Source organism: Pseudopodoces humilis, chromosome 20 (assembly GCF_049639895.1).
Source record: "Pseudopodoces humilis isolate 2021_Gansu_Grassland_sample_001 chromosome 20, ASM4963989v1, whole genome shotgun sequence".
Taxonomy (NCBI): Eukaryota; Metazoa; Chordata; class Aves; order Passeriformes; family Paridae; genus Pseudopodoces; species Pseudopodoces humilis.
Window position 1 is genome coordinate 10,811,304 of NC_142219.1, and position 20,020 is coordinate 10,831,323.

At 40.6% G+C, this 20,020-nt stretch overlaps 1 protein-coding gene across 2 annotated transcripts; it reads right to left on the minus strand.

The window, feature by feature from the left end:
* Positions 1-399: 399 nt before the first annotated feature.
* On the minus strand, positions 400-19,967 carry PRR14L (proline rich 14 like). 2 transcript variants are annotated; one of them, XM_014253875.2, is made up of 9 exons: positions 19,917-19,967; positions 18,257-18,752; positions 17,104-17,185; positions 10,036-16,357; positions 6,978-7,046; positions 6,016-6,184; positions 5,612-5,718; positions 4,606-4,677; positions 400-3,968 (listed from the first exon to the last, which is right to left on the minus strand). In XM_014253875.2, exons 2-9 carry the CDS (start codon positions 18,707-18,709, stop codon positions 3,692-3,694), a joined length of 7,551 nt encoding a protein of 2,516 aa, XP_014109350.2. In that variant the 5' UTR covers positions 18,710-18,752; positions 19,917-19,967; the 3' UTR covers positions 400-3,691. The 2 variants fall into 2 exon arrangements, with proteins under 2 accessions (XP_014109350.2, XP_014109349.2); XM_014253874.2 differs by lacking the exon at positions 19,917-19,967 and adding an exon at positions 19,288-19,339.
* Between the last annotated feature and the right edge of the window lie 53 nt (positions 19,968-20,020).

Sequence of the window (20,020 nt, forward strand, 5' to 3'; positions counted from 1 at the left end):
CTTGCACAGCCTCTGGCACATGAACCACGGGCCAGGCTCAGCCTTGACTCTCAGCTCTGAGCTGAGCAGGAACTGTGCTTTCAGTGCTCCCTGGCTCCTGCTGCTCTGCTAGCTGAAGGGATGGATGCTGCCTCAGTGCTCTGAACAGTAGCTGAGATCATGATTAAAATCTTCCAGGCTGGGATGAAGGAAAACCAGAATTGCTGCTCTATGCCTCAGTAACAGCAGGCCCTGTTACTTCACAGTGCTGATCTCTTTGGAGATTTGACCTTTCCCCCCGCCTGTAAGACATGTTGTAATGCATATTTATCCATACAAGCCTAAAGGCCTTAAAAACCTGAAAGGTTCTCAGAAAAAATTTATTTCCATAAATTAAAAACACACACAAAAGAAACAGTAAAATTTTAGATTCACACAATATTGAACAGAAACAAAATGCCAAGAGCACGATGGAGGCTAATGGCACAAGTGTACAAATTCTCATTGAGCTTTTTGATAACTTGATAGCATCATACAGACTTTTAATCCACAGTTACCATCCATATTCTAGAAAAGCACCTGGAACATAATATACCAAAGGCCCACCTGAAATAAAAATACAATGAATGAGAACTGCTTGCAGGAAATCAAAATCATATCCAGCAAGCACCAGAACTCAAATGTATGCAGACACAAGCCAGCCAGGCAAATGCTATACCATACATTAAGGAGCCTTAGCTACTCCAGTCATAGCATGATGAAAACAATTATTTTCTTCTTCCTTTTTTTTTTTTTTTTTTGGAAAGTGATCTTTCTCTTACAATCAGCAAATTTAGCAAAGAGCTGCCTGGCTCTGCATAACTTACTACTAAGAGACAGAACATGGCAAAAGCTTTGCAATCCTTCTCAAGCTGTTCTAGTCATCCGTCTGTGATGTATTTTCCATAATGATACCAAACATCCTCACTGGAATGTGTTCCTTAATGAAAAGGCAACATATCCTCCTGCTAGGATATGCAAGACCCCAAAAGCTGAATCCCCTACACTTTTTTCTTTCAATTATCTGTGACAGAAGCAGCTCAGAATGGCAAATGCCCAGCTTTTGCCCAGTCATCACTTGCAGTGTACAAGCAGCAGCCACAAGGAACATGGCTGTTCCATGAGTGCTGTAAACAGGAACAGAGGTGGGAAAGGAAAAAACAAGAAAGTGCACAAGCAGGACTGACACCTGTATATGCTGGAGGGGGGGAAGAGATGCTTGGTCTCCACTAGCTTACATTGTCATACAAACACTAAACCAAAAGAGAGTAATGCTGTGTATTTGGGGTCTGGGAGAAGCTAGACAACTGCAACATCATCTTGTAACTCCTCCAATTACTGTAAACCGAAGAGAATTTGAGTGTTTTCTTTGCTCTGCTCTCTCTGCTGTAGCTTGTAGAAAAAAAAAAAAGTTAAGAAATCTTATTTCAATCAGAAATAAGAGAGCAGGGAAGAAAAGAAAATAAAAAAACCCTACCCTAAACAAAGCAAACAAAACCCAACAGAACCCAAAGGAAAAGACTCAACACATTCCATGTTTTGAAGCACATTTGAGGTCTGAACTTTTCCTGGACCTAAGTCTCTTCCCCCCACCCCAATCTTTATTTCCTTGAAAGCCCCAGTAAAATTACAGCTTAATTGTGTCACAGCACTGGAAGCCTCCCATATTAATAGGAGAATGAATGCTCTGTAACAATCCTATTCTATAGCATAAATCCATAAAAATATATCTCTCACTCTTGCTACTGCTTCCAACTAGTCAATAATTGGGCTAATAAGCCAGCATAGGGAAACATTTCAAACATTTTTTTAGGAGGCAGTTGACCTTTGTTTTTTAGGGATTTCTTTTTACAAAAATAAAGAGGATCAATTAGAATGTTCTACAACAGCCCAATAGGTTAACCAGAAAAATACTATGTCAATATTATGTTTAAAGTTTGCTTTGTAATTTTACCCTCAAACTCTAAACACTACTACTCTAAGTGTGCACTCCTCTCTTTTCTTCAGTCTTCCTGATTATACATAATTAGCCTTCAAAACAAGAATATAAACTTTTTCAAATCCCAGCACATAAGCTGGGAGCAAAACAAACCCAGATTAGATTTCTTTCAAGACTCAGGCACACACAGTGTAATAATCCTCTTCCATTTCTCTACTCTCAAAAGCTCTGAAATTCAACAGATTGCTTGTTAATATTTAGTTTTCTGTTTGGTCAGTAACAGAAGTGGTAGAGCAACAGAAGATAATGATGGTATTTGCAGTCCTGAATTCATTGGGACTTTATAAAAAATACCCACCCACTAGATATTCGCTCTATTTGAAGGTAAATAGAAACTCTATTATATGGGTAGATAAATAAGAAAGTGCAAGTTCAAGTGACAAGTGAAAGAAAGAACAGACTAATTAAATTTGAGCATCCCAGCAATGACAGCTTTGCCTGAATAACTTCTCTAGGCACTAAAGGACAGAAATTACCTGAACTGCAACTGGCATTGGATTTATGCTTCAAGTTAAATTTAATAGAAGTTATGCCAGAAGGGAGCTCTCTTCCTTCAAAGGTAGAGCTGAGAAATTGCCCAGTGCTGCATCAGATAATTACATACGGCTTTACATAATGGAAACAATGTCCACATAGTCAGAGGCTCTTTGTACAACACTGGCTATTATGTACAACAGTGCTGTACAGAGAATATCTAATTATGACCTACAGGAATTGTAAATCTAAAATGGTAAAAAACCCCTTCTTGTTGACACTAAAATCAAGTTAGTATGAATGGAATTAAAATAACTTTAAAAGAAGTATCAAAGATTTTGCTGGTGTTCCCCGCATGCAGCAGCTCAGCTTAGTAAAATCTCTGCCTATGTATCCTGCACCTTAACATCCTCATGGACCAGTTACCTTTTCCTCTGGAGAAGAGGTTGGCATCAGCCAATTAAGTTTAAAAATCTGCTATTTGGGAAAAAATAGTACTGGGCACCATTTTTCCTTTAAAAATTACCTTTTTTTTGAGTTGAATCATGTTAAACAAAAAGAAAACTTTATACAAAGTGCAAGTTATTTAAAGTCTAATTATGTGAGGCTTCTGCTGCCTGGAGCCAGGAAGGGCAAAGAAACTTAGAAGGAACCTTCTAAGTTAACAGAAGGAAGAAACAATTGAACCCAAACCTAGACAGCTACTTTTAATTATCAAAAGGTTAGTGGTATATCAATAATGTGTTTGCTCGAATTTTTCTTTAGCAAACATCATATCTCTTTTGTCAGCTTGTTAAAAATAGCCATTACAGTAACAACAGCAGACTCAAATGTGCAAATGATCTGGAGTACAGAGTTTAAGCATCACTGAAGGTGCACTACTTCCTCCTTGACACTCCTACTCTACCCCCAAAAGATATTTTAAACATAATTAATTAAATATAACCAGTAATTTCCAGAGGTTGAGAAAGGAAGTATAAATTTCATGTGGCTGTGTTACACTCAAACAGGGACTTAAAAGAATCCCTCCAACAGCATTTAAAAAAAAAAAATAGCACCTTAAAGAGGGTCACAGCCAAAAACTGATTTTCAGATGTTAGAACAGAGTGGCAGAGTAAGGTATGAGGAAGTCAGCAGATTTCTCCCAAGAAGAAAATACTAAAGAAGCTGACTTGGACCATTTCCAGCTAAGTGGCTCCCTCAGATGCTGGAGGCTTGCTCCTGCTCAACCTCCTCTGCAAAAAAGGCTTCAAGGTCCATTAGCTTCTGACTCAGAAGAACATCTAACTCTGCACTCTGCAGTGCAGCTCTTTTTGCTCGGGTGAAACTACCCACTGCTTTGATTTTGCCTCGTATCTTCCTTTTCCGGGGAAGGGTAAAGTCCTGAAACTCTAGAATCCGCTTTCTCTTTTGCTGGCTGACAGAGATCAAGTGTCCATTTTTCTCCTTGGGCTCCTCAAAGATTGTTTCCAAGCTCCTGGTAAAAGCAAGAACAGAACTCATGAATACTACAGCAGCAGCCACCTTACACTGACAGGGAGACTGGGGAATTTCATAATCCAGGTAAACACAATTCTAACTTGCACATTTTTACAGCCCCTCCACACCTCTTGTAGTGTTATCTACAGCTTACACCTCCTACAATGCACATTACTGCCAGCTGAGTTGTTATTGCTGCACAGACATTTGGGTAGAATCAATTTGTATTTCAGTTCAAAAGCACAATTACAGAATCTTAATTTTACAGAATAAATAGGTTTGAACATTTGATGACAGGCAGTTATTTTTAGTATTTTAAAGAACATATAATTCCCTTTGAATTTTGAAAAATAAGTACTGTACTTTGATGGAGACTGGAATGAATGGATGGATGAAAAAATATACAAATCCATACTTAACCAGCTGCAAATTCTTAGTTCATATTCTATTTCACTTTTTCCCATCCAAACAATAAAAGATACTACTTTCAAATTAACTTTCTCTAGCAGTTTAAACTAGACCAATTTTAAGAATATATCTCCCTCTTAGCTTTCATACACCTTTCATCTCCTCTCTCATAATCCTTAATTAATTTACATTTATTTTAAGTTTTCTTATCAGGAAGCAGAACCAACCTGGCAGGAGGAGGAGACTTATAGTTCTTGTTTGTGTAAATTTCTTCTAAACTAAATTCTTTCTTCTTAAGCCTGAAAAAGTAATGACAAATCAATCAAGAAGGAAGAATAGTAAAACAACCTCTCTTCACAGCAAGCGGATTTACAAGAAACAAGTACTGTTTGAATTCTGTGCCTAAATGCTAACTAATTACCAAATGCTAACTAATTTAACTGACTGGGGACAAGGAGGAATGAAAAATGAGCTCATTAAGGAGATGATTTCATACAGTGTTTTTATAAGGTCAGTGTCATGACTTTCCCTTTCTGCAGAGGTCAATATTCCTTCCAGCATTCTGTGATGCTTTGAAATAATGATGCTCAAAAGAAGGGGAAATCCCCTTCACTTTTTTGTGAAAGCTGAGAAACAGTCTTACAGTTTAACAGATTAATACTTCATCTCTCAAGACTGATTTTAGTTATTGACAATTACCAAGCTGATCTCTGAAGAAATGCATTCCTTTGTCAAAGGTGGTACCTGTATTTAGGACAGAAGTCATACTAGATGATGTATGACTGATCTGACCAGTATGATTAGCTGTCACAATAGATGACTGACTGTAAAACTTTATCAACATCTGGCCCTGTGACTCCCCACACTTTCGCTGAACTAATGCTTCCCTAAGATCATACCCCAAACAAAGAAGGAACTGTAAAAAACTCCCAACACAATCTGCATCAACAGAACTTCCTAACAGATCACTTCTGCAGGTTGATTGATTTTCACTTTATAATTATCAATAAAAGCTTCTTTCTTCTTTAGAAAAATGATTGCATTGCAGTTTGCTTTTTCACATTTTGCCTAAACTCCAGTCAGTAGATAGAGCTGTGTCAGTCGTTTCTTGTAAAGGAAGTAATCATCAGATGTGGCTCACCTGGGGCTGTATAAAATAGTGGTGGTAAGAGAAGCATTTATTGAAATGATGACATTCACATGCTTTAAGTCCATTTCAGAGGTACTGCTCACCTTTTTGGTTTGGGTAGTCCCATTGGAGTAAGGTTAGGGTCTGGCTTAGGAACAGTTTTCCTGATTCGGATCTGTGAGACTTTCTTTGGCCTCTTTTCTGGCTCAGTCTTAAGAAAGAAAGAAAGCAAGAAAGAAAAGAAGAGTTAAAAATCAAGGAAATTAAAACCACACTAGTCAACAGAATTCCCTTTTATTCTGAATATACATTATGTATAAAATAAACATTCCTCTCTGGTTTACCACTTCCTTTCTGTTTGAATCAAAGCAAGCAGCAGCACAGAGCAGGATCTGCAGCCTATTTTCTCTCCTCATCTTTAACAGTTACTTGATAATATCCAGCAGCAGCAGCCTCAGCTTCTGGAGAACCAAGAGTCTCAGAGATCTAAAATATAAAATGAACTCACTTTTTTCAGTTCTGTGTCATCTTGGGATCTCAGACAGGCTGGAACAGAAGCATCTGCTTCATCAAGGGCAGGGATCTGGAGCTCAGATGCTGAAAGCCTGGGGGGAGATGGCAATGACTCTGGAAGTGCATGAGGCTTTGGTAATGGAAGAGGGAATGAAGTTTCCAGACTGTAACAGAGGAAGAAAGGAATACATGTAGATTGATACCCAACTGATAATGCAACAGCATTCCATGCTCTCAGGAGATGGTCCTAAACTGCAACATCAGCACAAAAAGCCAACACAGTTCACAGAAATTGCTCAAGTAATTGAACTCTGGTACACACATACACCCCAAACCTGCTGCAGCCTACATTGGTACTGACACCAACTAAACTGCCAGAGTATTTGAACATTTAATTTCAAATCCACTCTTTTCATACAGCTAAACAGTATACAGCTCTATTTATCAACTACTGATAGAAAGGGATCAATCCTCCTTTTCTGCCAGAAAATTTCTTTGACACAACTATTAATCATACTTTTTGTTTACAGATAAACTTAAAATACAGCTTTGATACCTGCCATCCCTACACTTAGAGGGAATAGAAGGAAGTTTCAGCACCTATTATCCAGCTGCTCAGGCAGAAAAGACTTAAACCCAAGTAAGGAATCAAACTGCTATCCAAGTAAGGAATCAAACTTTTATAGTTTCTAATAGTCTTTTCATAAGAATTGGCACAATGTGGTTGAAAGTAACAGAACTGTTCTGTGCAATGATCTATGTGGTGTTTGCATAACTGCCCCTCCACTCTTCTCCATTACATCACCCTGTCAGCTTACCTCACCCACTTCTTAATCAGAAAGCTGTTCTGGGAGTGAGCTGCCAAAAGCTGAAAGCCAAAATAACATAAACCATGGCTTTCTGAGGAAAGTTATGATCCCACTATTCAGAATAAATACCAACATCCCAGAGACTCACCGAATCACATGGCCTGTGGTCTGCAGTGCTCCCATACTCTGTACAGGTAAGTGTGGTAACATGGCACAGCTGGGTCAAAAGAGGAATGAAAAAACAAAACAAAACAAGACAGACAGAAATTAGATCTACACTATAAAAAGATGGGGGAAAAATTATTAGTATAAACTGGACTATAAGACAAGATGCTTATATCAGGAATGAGAATGAATGACTAAAATGATACAAAACAAAGCTATATCTGCTGTTTAGGCCACTAGATTTCACTGTTAGGGAAACTGTCCTACTTTCATTTAAAAATGGTAGTAATGAGAAAAGGAAACAAAGGCACAGAATGAGAGTGATAGTAATATTGGAAGTCATAATTATTTCAACATAATTACTGAAGTCTGAAAATTGTAATTCTTTCTATAAAAGTCTATATTCCTTATTCAAGATCCCAAGTTTTTACCATTAAAGTAACCAAAAACCTTGAAGGACTTGGTTACTTAAGAAAATAGTGCATAATGGCAACAGTAACAGGTGAAAGGAAATACTTCCATTACATTAACTCCCTGTTGTCTCCAACTGCCACAGCCTGCAATATCCTTACTTCATTGGAATAACCAAAGGCCTTTCCATAAGGGTTGGTAATTACCAGAATTCTATGGCATAAAAGTCAGCAAAGAAGCTCTAAGTCCATTGATATTAAGCTTTACTTTTGTGTCCATACTGTTAATAGCAGGAAATCAATCACTTGGAACAGCTTTTATTACATTCAACAGCAAATCCTGTATTTGCTGTTCTTTCAAACCAACAGTGAAATGCACTTCACTGTTCTAAAGCGAAGATGTTACAGCCAGACTGGAATTCTACAAAGGAAATAAAAACCAGCCATGCTGGAAGCACAGGGAAGTCTAGCTATACAAAAAAAGGTCAGAAAGACACACTTACTGTGTTTATCACTTATGTCAGAACTGTAATATTTTGTTTCAACATTCCACTCACTATTCCAGTGTTACGGGAACCTTTATCAATAATGCAGCAGAGCCCTCTCTGTTAGAAACAGAGCTTACTGTTTTATGCAATAAAAATAAAAAAATTACAAGGACAGAAGGAAATCACCTTAGAAATTTTTAATTCAAATAAGCCTTAATTAGAAAAAAACTTCACTGAAAGAATGCTTTTATTATTGACTGTAGAAGTTAAGTAGGGCAACTGCTTTAGTTCCTTGTTCTCCTGATTATTAAGAATACTAATTGTGAGTGAAGTATTTTAAAGAGAACAAATCTTTTCCAGATGAAAATGGCCTGCAGGGAACCTTTTGATTTTTCTGATTTTTAATTATCTTAAAACAGGAAAAGATTTCTGTCATAGTGGGAGCTGAAAATGCTTTTATACTGGACCAAACATACCTCTTATATTTACATACAAAACATCTGAGTGGGACAGATTTACGTCTGCCTCATATACATAGTTGTAAGGTATTTTAGAGAAAAAAAACAAACTGAGTTTTAGGGTATTTTAACCCTGGATTATTTTTCACTTGAAGTGAAAAGGTTTGATTTGAATACACTCCCTCTGGGAAAAAGATCACTCATAGCAAAGCATGCAGTTTTCCAATTGTTCTTTATGTCAGGAATGAAATCCTCTTACACATCAGCTAACTGGATATGCTGTCTTAGCTGCTGAGGAACCTGCAGACTTAAGGATGTGGGAAAACCCCCAAGTTCTGATCGCCCAGTCCAAGGAGAGCATGCCTCAGCAACACAAAACACTAAATTCACCTCATACACACAACGAAGTTTTAAAAAGACGTTTGTTTTGTTTTTAACAATGTGTTATCTTTAAGTTTAGGGCTCGAACTGTACTTTACTGGTATGATCACCTCCTGAGTTTGGAATGGAAATGGAAGCAAGTCCTTTAGAATGTGCAGCAAGTTGTCTCTATGACATTATTGAACTTAATTCTTTCAGTGCAGACAGCTCCAGAATGGAGCAGCGCTTTCATAAGCTCACTCACACATTTAATAGACATGAGAATTTATCCTAACAAGTGATAAACTTTTAGGTATGTTACCCATTTATACAAAGAAAACTGCAGCATTGATTATCTTGCAAGATTTTTGGTTACACTTGTGTCAATCTGTGACTTAGGCTGAATTCAACAGTTCTCTACAGACTGCCACACTAATCAAAACAATTAATTAAATAGACTTTGCTACAGTGCTCATGAGCTCTCTGTCCAGGAATTGCAAGGCAACAAAATCAGGGACTGAACAGAACTGCCCCATGCTACTGAGGGATAAAAGGCAAAATCTTTGCTCAGGGGCATGCAAAAATCCTGTAACAGAGCTAGAAACTTCTTTCATTCTTTTTATTAGCAAAATTATCCTAAATGCTCATAGCAAAGTAAAATTAAATATGCAAAGTAGATTTCGGTCCTCTTCCCACTCATAACAAGACTGACACACAGAGAAACATTCATTACCCCTGTTAACTGGAGCTACATTTGCTTGTGCCAACACCATGTATGAAAAGCCATAGCATGCATAAAGAGGTTTCAATTAGCATAGAATGGTCATGAAATACAATTATTTTTAATTGTTACTGAATGACACCCTCCCACCCTTTACAATTCTTTCTAACCTGATATAGAGCATTTTGCAGTGGGTTCCAAGGGGTATTTGTGGCTCAGACCTCTGAAAAAAACTTTCCTACCTCAGAAATCCAGTTCCTCTGCAGTCACTCTGAATAGACCTAATGAAGTAGCTCACCTTTTGCATTATATACTCTGATGCATGGTGTGTATATTTTGCAAGGGAGAAGAAAATAAAGTTAGCCATTCTGCCAAAACAGGATAGTATTAAAGAAGTGAAGGCAAATATATTTAAATTCAGCTAACAGATTGTTCTGTAAGAAAGGATCTTCCACGTTGAGCCATTCCTGGAGCAGAATGCGTAGATCTGGAACAGGAGAAACTGACGCTCCAGTGCAAGCTGCAATTACCCTCTCCCTCCCAAAAAGGAGCCAGTATACACCCTGAACACATTTAATCTCAGAAATAAGTTGTTGGGTTTTACCTGTTCTCGATGCCCACACTTGGCTGCCACTTGCAGTGATTGGAATGGAGAGAAGTGATTTCGGAAGGACAGGCAGAAGGACCATGCTGACTCCATATGGACAATACCCTGCCCAGTGAGTATGGCAATGAGGAGACGAGGTCATCGGATACACACCTCGGGTACCTGTCCCCTTTCAAACCCTGTGCCAGCTGCGATATAAATAGTCTCTGGATCGTAGGAATATGACTGGTTAAGTTTCTTCTTCTTGTCCAAATCCTGTAACATCCAGGGGAAGAAAGTGCTAACACTGTGTGAAGGCCAAGCGTGGAACAACCTCCTCTTCTTCCAGCTACAGTGTTTATTCTGGGGTCAGGATGAACAGCAACAGTCCTGGGGGTTGTTGTGGAGTGAGAGGAGTGAAGCTCATTATTTACACTGGAATCTTCCTTGAAAGCTGTTGTATCTGAACAGCTCTGAGACAGGAGAAAAGACAAAGTCCACTTTGAAGCTGGCGCTGGAGTTTCTCTGAAGACTGGGTTGTGGTGCACAGAGTGCTGAGATGTAATCCCTCTGAGGTCTGTCACAGGACTAGAGTCCAATTTTATGTGAAAAGAAATTGGGAAAACGGAGGTATCCAAGAAAGGGATTGGAGGCGTGTGGCTTAAGTCTGAAGAAAGTATTTTGGTAGTTTGTACAGGATAAAGGGCCAAAGGCTGAAAGCTGAACATCTTGGTACACCAGCTGTCAGCCCAGCGTGAGTGTACGTTCCTGTTAATGCAAGAAAAGGCTTCCAAGAGATTTTTAGCTCTACATTGGCTGTACCTGTCACCCACTGGAAGAATTTCTGAAGAATATGGCAGACGTTCTAAGTTACGGCTGCTTTTGGCAGGGGCCAGGAGCTTGTTGGCCATTGCAGACAATTTGCTCAACAATGCTGGGTCTTTGGTACATTTTCTAAATTTCAAGCTGTTCAACAAACTGCACCCCTTGGCCCTCTGCCTTGGCATATGCGCAAATCTCATGGCTGTTTCCTTTTCCACTGTTGGTGGTTTACATGGAAAGTACAAAGATTCCAGAAGCGTGTTCTCCTGTTTAGGGAATACTTCCAGGGGAATCTCAAAGAAAGGTGAACTTTTAATTTTTTTTATTTTTCTTCCTGTTTTTAGCTGATACAATGTAGGAACTTTTTTGCATGCCCTTCCAGGTTGTATTTTTAATGGAAGAGGTCCTCTTAGTTTATTTGTAGTTCCTCTTTGTTTATTTGTAGTTCCAAAGGCACCAGGGATCCCATCATACCCTAAATTAAGGTTCAGCTTTTCGATCTCCAAATCCTGAGTCTTCAAAAACTGTGAACTAATAAAATCTGTGGTAATCTTTGGTGTTTTAACTTCTTGTAAAGTGCTACATAGTTTACTTTCACTGCCTCTTACAGCAAGAATCTCCTCTGAAGTGCCTCCAAACTTCGTATTTCTAGATGTCATCAACTCAGCTGAAGAGCTTTGTAAGAGTTCAGAACTGTGCAACATACTTGGTTGCAGTATGATTTTAGCTTTCTCCTGATGTTCTAACTTCTGTTCTTGTTGTGCCTTGCCCAACTGATGTACTTCCATCTTTCCATATTTCTTTTGTTTAAGTACTTGACGTTCCTCTATTTGATTAAGTCTCTCTGAACCTAAAGTCCCATTTTGCTTGCACAAATCCTGAAGGCCAGAGTCCTGGCCTTCTGTTACCTCATTTACATTATCTTTGCTCTGTGCATTTAATTTGTAAAGCACACATGCTTCACTGCAAACCACACAGTTCGGGGATGGTTGTTTGCAGCTGTCTGATAGTGTGCTCGGAGGTGGAGAAAATGTGGGTGTTGTATCATCCTGTGCTTCTGGGGCAGCCTCTGTGTCAGATACAGCTCCAGCCTGATAATCATGCACAGTTTGTGAAAGTACACTGGTATGTGCTAAGTTTGGGAGCTTTGTATCATTTTGTCTTTCTTTTGAAAGATTATTTAATTTGGATCTTCGGATTTCTTCCAAAACCTTTCCATAATTCTCAGTCCTGAGGGGGACTATTTTGCTACCAGACTCTTTAGAATATTCCAAGGCCCGTGGACAATCTTTGGGCAACCTTCCTCTAGGGGCTACCTCTTTTTCTATCTTTTCTACACAGGTATTCTTCAACTTCTCTTCACCAGAAGGACTTTTTGATGAGCTCATGTCCATACCTTTCACAGCTGGTGTGCAAAGCCCTTCACCTTCCAGACTTCCTTTGCTGTGGGCACGAACTCTTGAGCTTTTGGCATCATTCAGAGAGCCAGCTGCTGATTCATTCCCTGAAGATGGAACCTCAACATTGCTGGATTTTTTCTTAACGGAAATTTTTACAGAAAGAATTTTTGTCATTGAGCTATCTTTGCTAAATTTTTTATCTGAAGATGAAGTATCTCTTTGTGTATTCTCAGGTGACATACACAGCTTTTCTTTCTCAGGCAGAGAGATGTGAGAGTTCAGAGCTGACATTGTTTCTGAATCCATCTGAGTCCTGTTAGAAGTTTCTTTGATGTCAAACTTTTCAGAATGGAATGCACAAATACCCCTTTGATCACCAGTTTCTTTACCAGGCTCAAAAGTTAACTGTGGGCAAGAGTTATTTAAGATAGGAGTTATACTCAGTTTTTCTCTGTTTTCTGTATCCGAAAGCACATTCCAATTTTTCAGCTTATCTGTATTCTTAAACTTCTCTTCACCAGAAGGACTTTTTGGTGAGCTCATGTCCATGCCTTTCACAGTTGGTGTGCAAAGCCCTTCACCTTCCAGACTTCCTTTGCTACAGGCACGAACTCTTGAGCTTTTGGCACCATTCAGAGAGCCAGCTGCTGATTCATTCCCTGACGATGGAACCTCAACATTGCTGGATTTTTTCTTAACAGAAATTGTTACAGAAAGAATTTTTGTCATTGAAGTACCTTTGCTAAAAGCTTCAGCTGCAGATGAATCACAACTATCTCTTTGTGTACTCTCAGGTGACATATGCAACTCTTCTTTCTCAGGCAGAGAGATGTGAGAGTGCAGAGCTGACACAGTTTCTGAATCTGCCTGAGTCTCAACACAAGATTCTTGGATGTCAAACATTCCCAAATGAGATGGACAAACACCCATTTGAGCATCAGTTTCTTTACCAGGCTCAAAAGTTAACTGAGGGCAAGAATTATTTAAGATAGGAGTTAGACTTTCTCTGTTTTCTGTATCTGAAAGCACATTCCTATTTTCTGGCTTGTATGAAAGACTCCCATGAATTGATGAAATGGGCAGAAATTGAGCACTAATTGTATTTTCCTGGTTCTCCACCAACCACTTCATCTTTGGCAAAGATTTCTGCGCTTTCTTTCCTGCAAACTCCAGCTCTGCTTTCTCTTTTGCACATACGATAAAATGAACCTGCTGTGAGCAATGTTGTTTGTCATCAAAAAAGTTTTCTTCAAGAGTTCCTTTGTTGTTTCTTTCACATCTGTTCTCACATTCTTGCAGTCTGACTGTCTTCTGTTCAATTAGATTACTGATAGAGTCCATGTATCCCAAAGAATCTTCATTTTTCACACCAATTAAAGAGTCCAAACCCATTACATTCTCTTGTAGACCTCCTTCAAACCTGGCTTCTCTTGCATATTTATGGTCTAACAGAGGCAGGTCACCACCTATTTTTAGCAGAACCTCTTCACTGTGATTAGGACCAATTTCATCTTTTTCCACAGAACCACCCATGGTTTGTAAGCCAGTGTTTGGTTGGTTGGTTAAACTTTCTAAGTGTTGCTCACTGCCCAGCACTGGGACATCAGACTCCCTCTGACATGGATGAAACTGATTTCCCATTAGACAAAGGGTCTCTTCTGTTTGGCCAGCATGTTGTGTTGGAATGTTCACGTTGTCAGGTGCTGGGTGTGGATCACAGGTTGAAGTGCTACACTCGGAGGGATCAGCTGTGAGCAATGGCATTTCTTCCTGCTCACATGTGTTGAGTTCTCTTTTCCGTGGGCCTAACAGAGAGTTGTAAAATCCAAAATTATGAGCACAGGTGTTTTTGTTCAAATATCTGACTAATAGCTGTTCACTAGTCTTATTTCTCTGATGGCTTTCAGGAGCATTTTGGGAATCCACAGCTCTTGTTTTATCAAATTCATCTCTCTGGGAAGCACATATGCCAATCTGTTCTTTTGCCTCCTCTCTGTCACTGACAATTTCACTGCCCGTTACTTTACAAAGTTCCAGTTGTTCCACAACCTCCATATTCTTATTAGAAATTTCATCTCTTGCCAAGGTAGCAGTAGACTTCTCTGCAGTATATGCTGAGCAAAACATGGGTTTTCCTGTGGGAATGTCATTTATCCCATACAGAGCTATACCTCTGTTGCCCCAGTCATTTTCACAAAGAGATCCACGTGCCAAAGGGGCATGTGCTTCTGGAAAGATAATTGCCTCTTTACTGTTATATCCTGATGAAGACTCTCCCTCCAAATTATCATTTTCTTCAATCTTACCAACTTCAACACCAAAAGAATGACTGTCCAGGAAAACTTCATCCACACGTGTACTCCCTGATAAAATACAGGAAGTACTGGCAGCTGTACACTGTTTTTTTATATTCTGATTATTACAAATCCATGTGTGACAATGTTCATTTTCTAAACCAGTGACCACTCTCTCCATATTTCCTGCAGAAGATTTTACGTTCATTTGGGATATTCTGATTGCTGTATTAGGGTTATCAAAAGTCATGGAATTTACAGAAGACTTGAATTTGTCTTCATGAAGCAAAACTTCAGCAACTGGTTCCACTGTTGTTCCAGAAGCACCAACTGATTCTCTTCTAGACAGATTACCCCAAGCCTGGTCCCTGCATGAAACTTCATTAGCAGTACAAGGAAGACACTCATTATAGTGAGGTTCTCTTGATTTTTGTAAAACAGGAGGTAGAGTTACATTTAGTGTATAAAACAAATTGGTTTTGCTCCCAGTGGATAAGCTGTCACTACTCTCAGCTTCTGGAGCTCCAACTAAACTATCAGCGAACTCTTCTGATGTTATATTGCTCTCAGATTCCTTTTCAAGCAGTTGTGCCCTGGGTGAGTCTTTTCCTAGCTTGGTACCAAGATCAAGACAGCTGTGATTACTGAGAGGAGGAATTTTATTGGCAGTACTATAAAAGCATATGCCTCTCTGTCCAGTTTCATGGGAAGCAATGTTACTTGTTTCCACCCACAAACAATTTTCTTTTATATCATTCTTGCATGGGTCACTGACAGAAGATTGCCACTGGTCCTTTTTCAACTTATCACCTTCTGAAGGGAGTATTTGAAATTTTTCTTTTGAGAACTTATCAGAAGATGGAGCAACAGAACTAAAAACTGGAGAACGACAATGCTCAGAATTAGCAGCCTCTTGAGCTTCAGGCCAGCTACACATTTCAGTGTTATCTCCCACAGCAATTTTTCTCCAGACTTCAGCAGCCTCTTCAGGTTCAGAGCTGTGTGATTTTCCTGTAGTAGCACTTAATTCCCTAAGATCAGGTTTTGCACTAGATAATCCTTTGTTCCTTACCACTGAGATCTGTTCTACTGGTACAGATGTGGAGGTTTGGTTTTCTAAAAACCCAGTTCCATGATCATAAAGAGTATGATGTTTGATGTTTTGGGGAAGGTACTTCTGGGGGGTTTCACTGATAATTCCATGAACTGCAGAACAGCTTTCTAGAGACGTATTTCCAAAGTCCACATAAGAGATGCTTTTCAGAACCGGGCATAAAACTTCAGAACTTTGTGTGGAGAGTGTTCTACAGCTTTCTGCTGAGAACAATTCATGAGGTTCATTTTGTTCAGGTACAGTACCCTTAAAGAAGTCATAAGCATAATTTTCTTCATCCTGCTGACAAGTCTGACAATTAGCAAATGACGAACTGAATTCATTAAGACGATTTTGTCTGGGTAACTTTTCTTCTCTAATCTCCAAAACTGATACACCATTCCCCCCTGCTCTCAATGGCATGGCAGCATGGGCTTTTGACACACTATAATCACTTGTTTCTTGTGGATAATCTGTAGCTGCTCCAATGTCCATGACTTTTAAAGGCTCTAAAAAACCTAAGATGTTGGTTTCTGAAACCCCAGCTCTGGCCATGACTGTGTCTACGTCTGGGTATTGATTGCTTTCAGATGGAAGACCTTTACTCACTCTGTCATTCCTGCATCCTGCTTTACTAAATATTCTAGTCCCATCAGCCTTCATACCTTGTACTTCTTCAGTGAGCTTTGGCAGAGTTTCAGCTGTCACCTGAACATTTGCTTGGTTTTCTTCTGCATAAGAAAAAAATAAAGCAAATCAGAGCCATAAGCTAAATTTAGAATGCATTCATCTTATTAAGTACCTTTAGTTGTCGTACACAACACTCTGCAGTGCTGGTTACCAAAATGTTCTTAAAAGTGAGAATTTATGCTAACAATTTTACTACAGGTCTTTAGAGGAAAAAACAAACTACTCCACCACACAGCTAAGGCAACAAAACCAATCCTTTTCCATAAAGACATTCCCATGAGCAACAGGCATTCCAAGTCCTATAAATTTCAGATTCCTCTGATATCAAGCTAGGTGAATGCAGGTCCTGTAATTTAACACATAGGAAACCAGGGCCAACATTAAAATAATGCTTATTTGTAATATCAAAATTCAGCAAAGGCTGGGACTTGATCTGCTCCAGCCTAGAAATATGGCTGTGCATTGTATGGCCATTTCCATTCCTTCTTCCTTGAAGACAAGTCTGTCAGTAACTCATCCATAGGAAAACAGGACATAGCTCACCTGCCCAAGCAATTTGGATTATTCTTAAAATTTTTATGTAAAATCACAAAGAAGGTGCTAATTAAAAAAATTACAGATCCTGTAGAATATCTTCATTCTCAAAACATTACAGGGAACTTACTTACTTTCTACCATAAAACAAAATAAATGAGCCATCCCACCATCACTCATCCATTTCAAATCAACAATAAATAACTGTGAGAGAAGCAGGGGCTGGATAGGGATGTATAGCTACAATAACTACCTGTGTTCCTCAGAGATACTGCAGTTTCAGCGCAGCAGGTTCTCAAGGACTTTGTTCCTTGCTCGTTTAAGTGAGGGTCCTTCTGAAACAAGACAGAAATAGCAGTGGAAAATATAAGATTTTCTGAAGTGTGTCATGTCTCAGGGACTGCATCTGCTCAGCTGGGTTAGCTCAAAACAAGAAATTCACTAAGAAACCTCCAGACATATCAGCCTTGGCCAGAGGCAGCCTTGCACTGCAAGGGCTTCACACAAGCACCAAGGATGTATCCCCAAAACACCTGCATTTAGCAGCAACGAAGATTTGTGATGTGGTAGCTAAAATGTAAGAGCACATCTTAAAATGCAAGTTGTTGACAATTGGAATGGGAAGAATAATCCAGTATCAAAGTCTAGTTCACACCCCCAAACCACTACCACTAGACTTCTGGGAAGATGTGTGCATTTTCTCTCTCTATTAGAATTTGCCTTCTACTATTCCCTGAGCTCAAAACCATAAAGCCAGGAACAGATTACCTAAGTCTGCCAGCAAAATCACCAAACCATGATCCCACAACCAATCTACCTGCTTTTAGAAATATGTGAAAATTCATACTGGAAAACTGAATGACTATAAAGAATTTAATAATTTTAATTTCACAAAAGTGATAAAACAATTTAAAAAAATTCAGATAAATCAAACAGATATCAAAATCTGGAACTGAACACATGAATTACTTTAATATTATGCAAATAATTAAGGCAAAACACTCAGCTGTGCACCTTGTTACATATCTGCCTTACACCATTCCAACAGTATTTATGCAAGTGAAAACATGGATATTTTAAAATACTGCTGGTCTACTGAACTCCAGTCTAATTTTTCACTGGATCCACAATAATCCAGATACTGACCCACACACACACCCTGGACGTGTCCAAGGCCAGGCTGGACAGGGCTCTGAGCAACCTGGTCTAGTGGAAGGTGTCCCTGCCCATGGCAGGGGGTTGGAACAAGATGACCTTCAAGGTCCTCTTCCCACCCAAACCATTTTATGATTCTATACTAGAAGACACAAAAAATAACCAGGAAGCCCATTGCCAAACCCACTGCCTACTGACTCTAACCCTAAATTCAAATTATCAAGCAGGGATTCATTTCTGCATTCACTTACTTGTTCTGACCAACCTTCCCCCAGAGTTAAAGGACAACATTCAGCATGATGGTGGTCCTCAGCACCTTGTGCCTCTACATCTTCTTTCTGGTATCCATCACTAGAACAGTCTAGTTTCCTAAAGTGTCCTCTTCTGCTTTTTTCATCCTCTGCAAGGTCTCCAGCCTGTAATAATTCTTCAGGAAAGGATTCTGCTGGCCCATGAGAAATCACCTGGAGCATATCACCCAAATGCTCTGTCTTCTGGCAAAAGTTTCCTGTGGCAGAAGTCCATGGCCCATCCCTGTGTGCCAGCACGGGTACCGGCCCATCAGACTGTGCATCTAATCCAAGGCTGGGCCCCGGCACAGCCATGAGCTCTGTGGAGATGCTCTCTGGCAGTCCAGTGTACAACTCCTCTATTACAGCAGACACAGAAGAATCAAGGAGAGACTCCACTCCAGATGAGAGCATCAGGGCTGTTGAAGATCAGTTGCCCTGAGTTTTTCAGTTTATCCTAAAAATAAAAGCAGCGTTAAATCAATGTACATTGGATTACCCATAGAAAACTCTGAGCTGGAAAGGGCCCTCAAGGATCACTTAAATTCAACTCCTGGACTAGATTAAAAGGAAAAGCTTAATTCCTCAAGATTCAAGTATGTGTGTTTAAGAAAGATAATTCCAAATATGTCTTTAAGAAAGGTGCTGATTAACATTTGAGTATCTAAAGAAATGCTTCAGGAACAAAAGAAGAAAGTAAAGCCAAATAGATATTCCCAAGCCTCATTTTCACATTCAAACATCTCCCTGCAGATTTAACCACATCTTCTGAAAAACCTGACAAGAGGTTTTAAAGCAAATCACCGGGGTTTGTATCAGACATCCTCCTCCTTTAATAAAACGATAAAAAATCGTTTGATTTCCTGGGATGTTAGTGAGTTTCTAGCCTTTGGAAAAAAGCTCCAACTTTTCTTCACATTCTCTGCCTCAATCGAACACTTTCTAAGCCATCAGCCAGCAGCCTGTGCCTCTGAGCTCTCTCAAGTGAGCACCTGACACGCAGGACAGAGGATGCCGTGTGCCAGGACACAGCCCCGCTCCCGGACCCGACCGGGGAGCTGCTCGGTGACACGGGCCAGGGCTGACACCGCTCCTGCCGGCACCGGGAAAACGCCGCCGGCAAATCGCTCCTGAAGGCTCACGGACACGAGCGGGCTAAGCCAGGCCTTTAGAGGAGTATCCGTGTGCCAAAACACGGGCTCATCAGCCGAGCGTTATCTCTGCCTGAACAGAAACACGTGAAATTCGCCTCAGCCTCCTGGGAACACGCGAGGCCACCCGTCCCCGGGAGAGCATCACCCTCCCGGCGACGCCGTCCGAGCCCAGCCGCCGCAGGACCGGAGGCCACCCTTTGTCCCAAGCGCCGCAGCAGCGCCCACGGACTCGGCCCCGAGCACCGCTCCTTCTCCGCGGCAGCAGCCCCGGCACCGGCCGGCCCCGAGACAGCGCACCGGAGATCGCCGCTCTCGGTAATTACACAACCGCCGGTGTCTCCCCCGCGCCCGGGCTGGGCAGCGCCCCCGCCGGCCCCTCGGCCTCGCTCCAACTCCCAGCCGGCGGCGGCGAGCGCAAGAGGCGAGGCCGCGCCGGGACACCCCCGCGCCCCGCCCGGCGCCGTTACCTGAGCGGCGGCGGCCGCCGGCCCCGCAGTGCGCGCCCGCCGCGCCGCGCCCCGCCCCGCGCGCATCACTTCCGCATCCGGGGCGGTGCGCACGGACCCGGTAG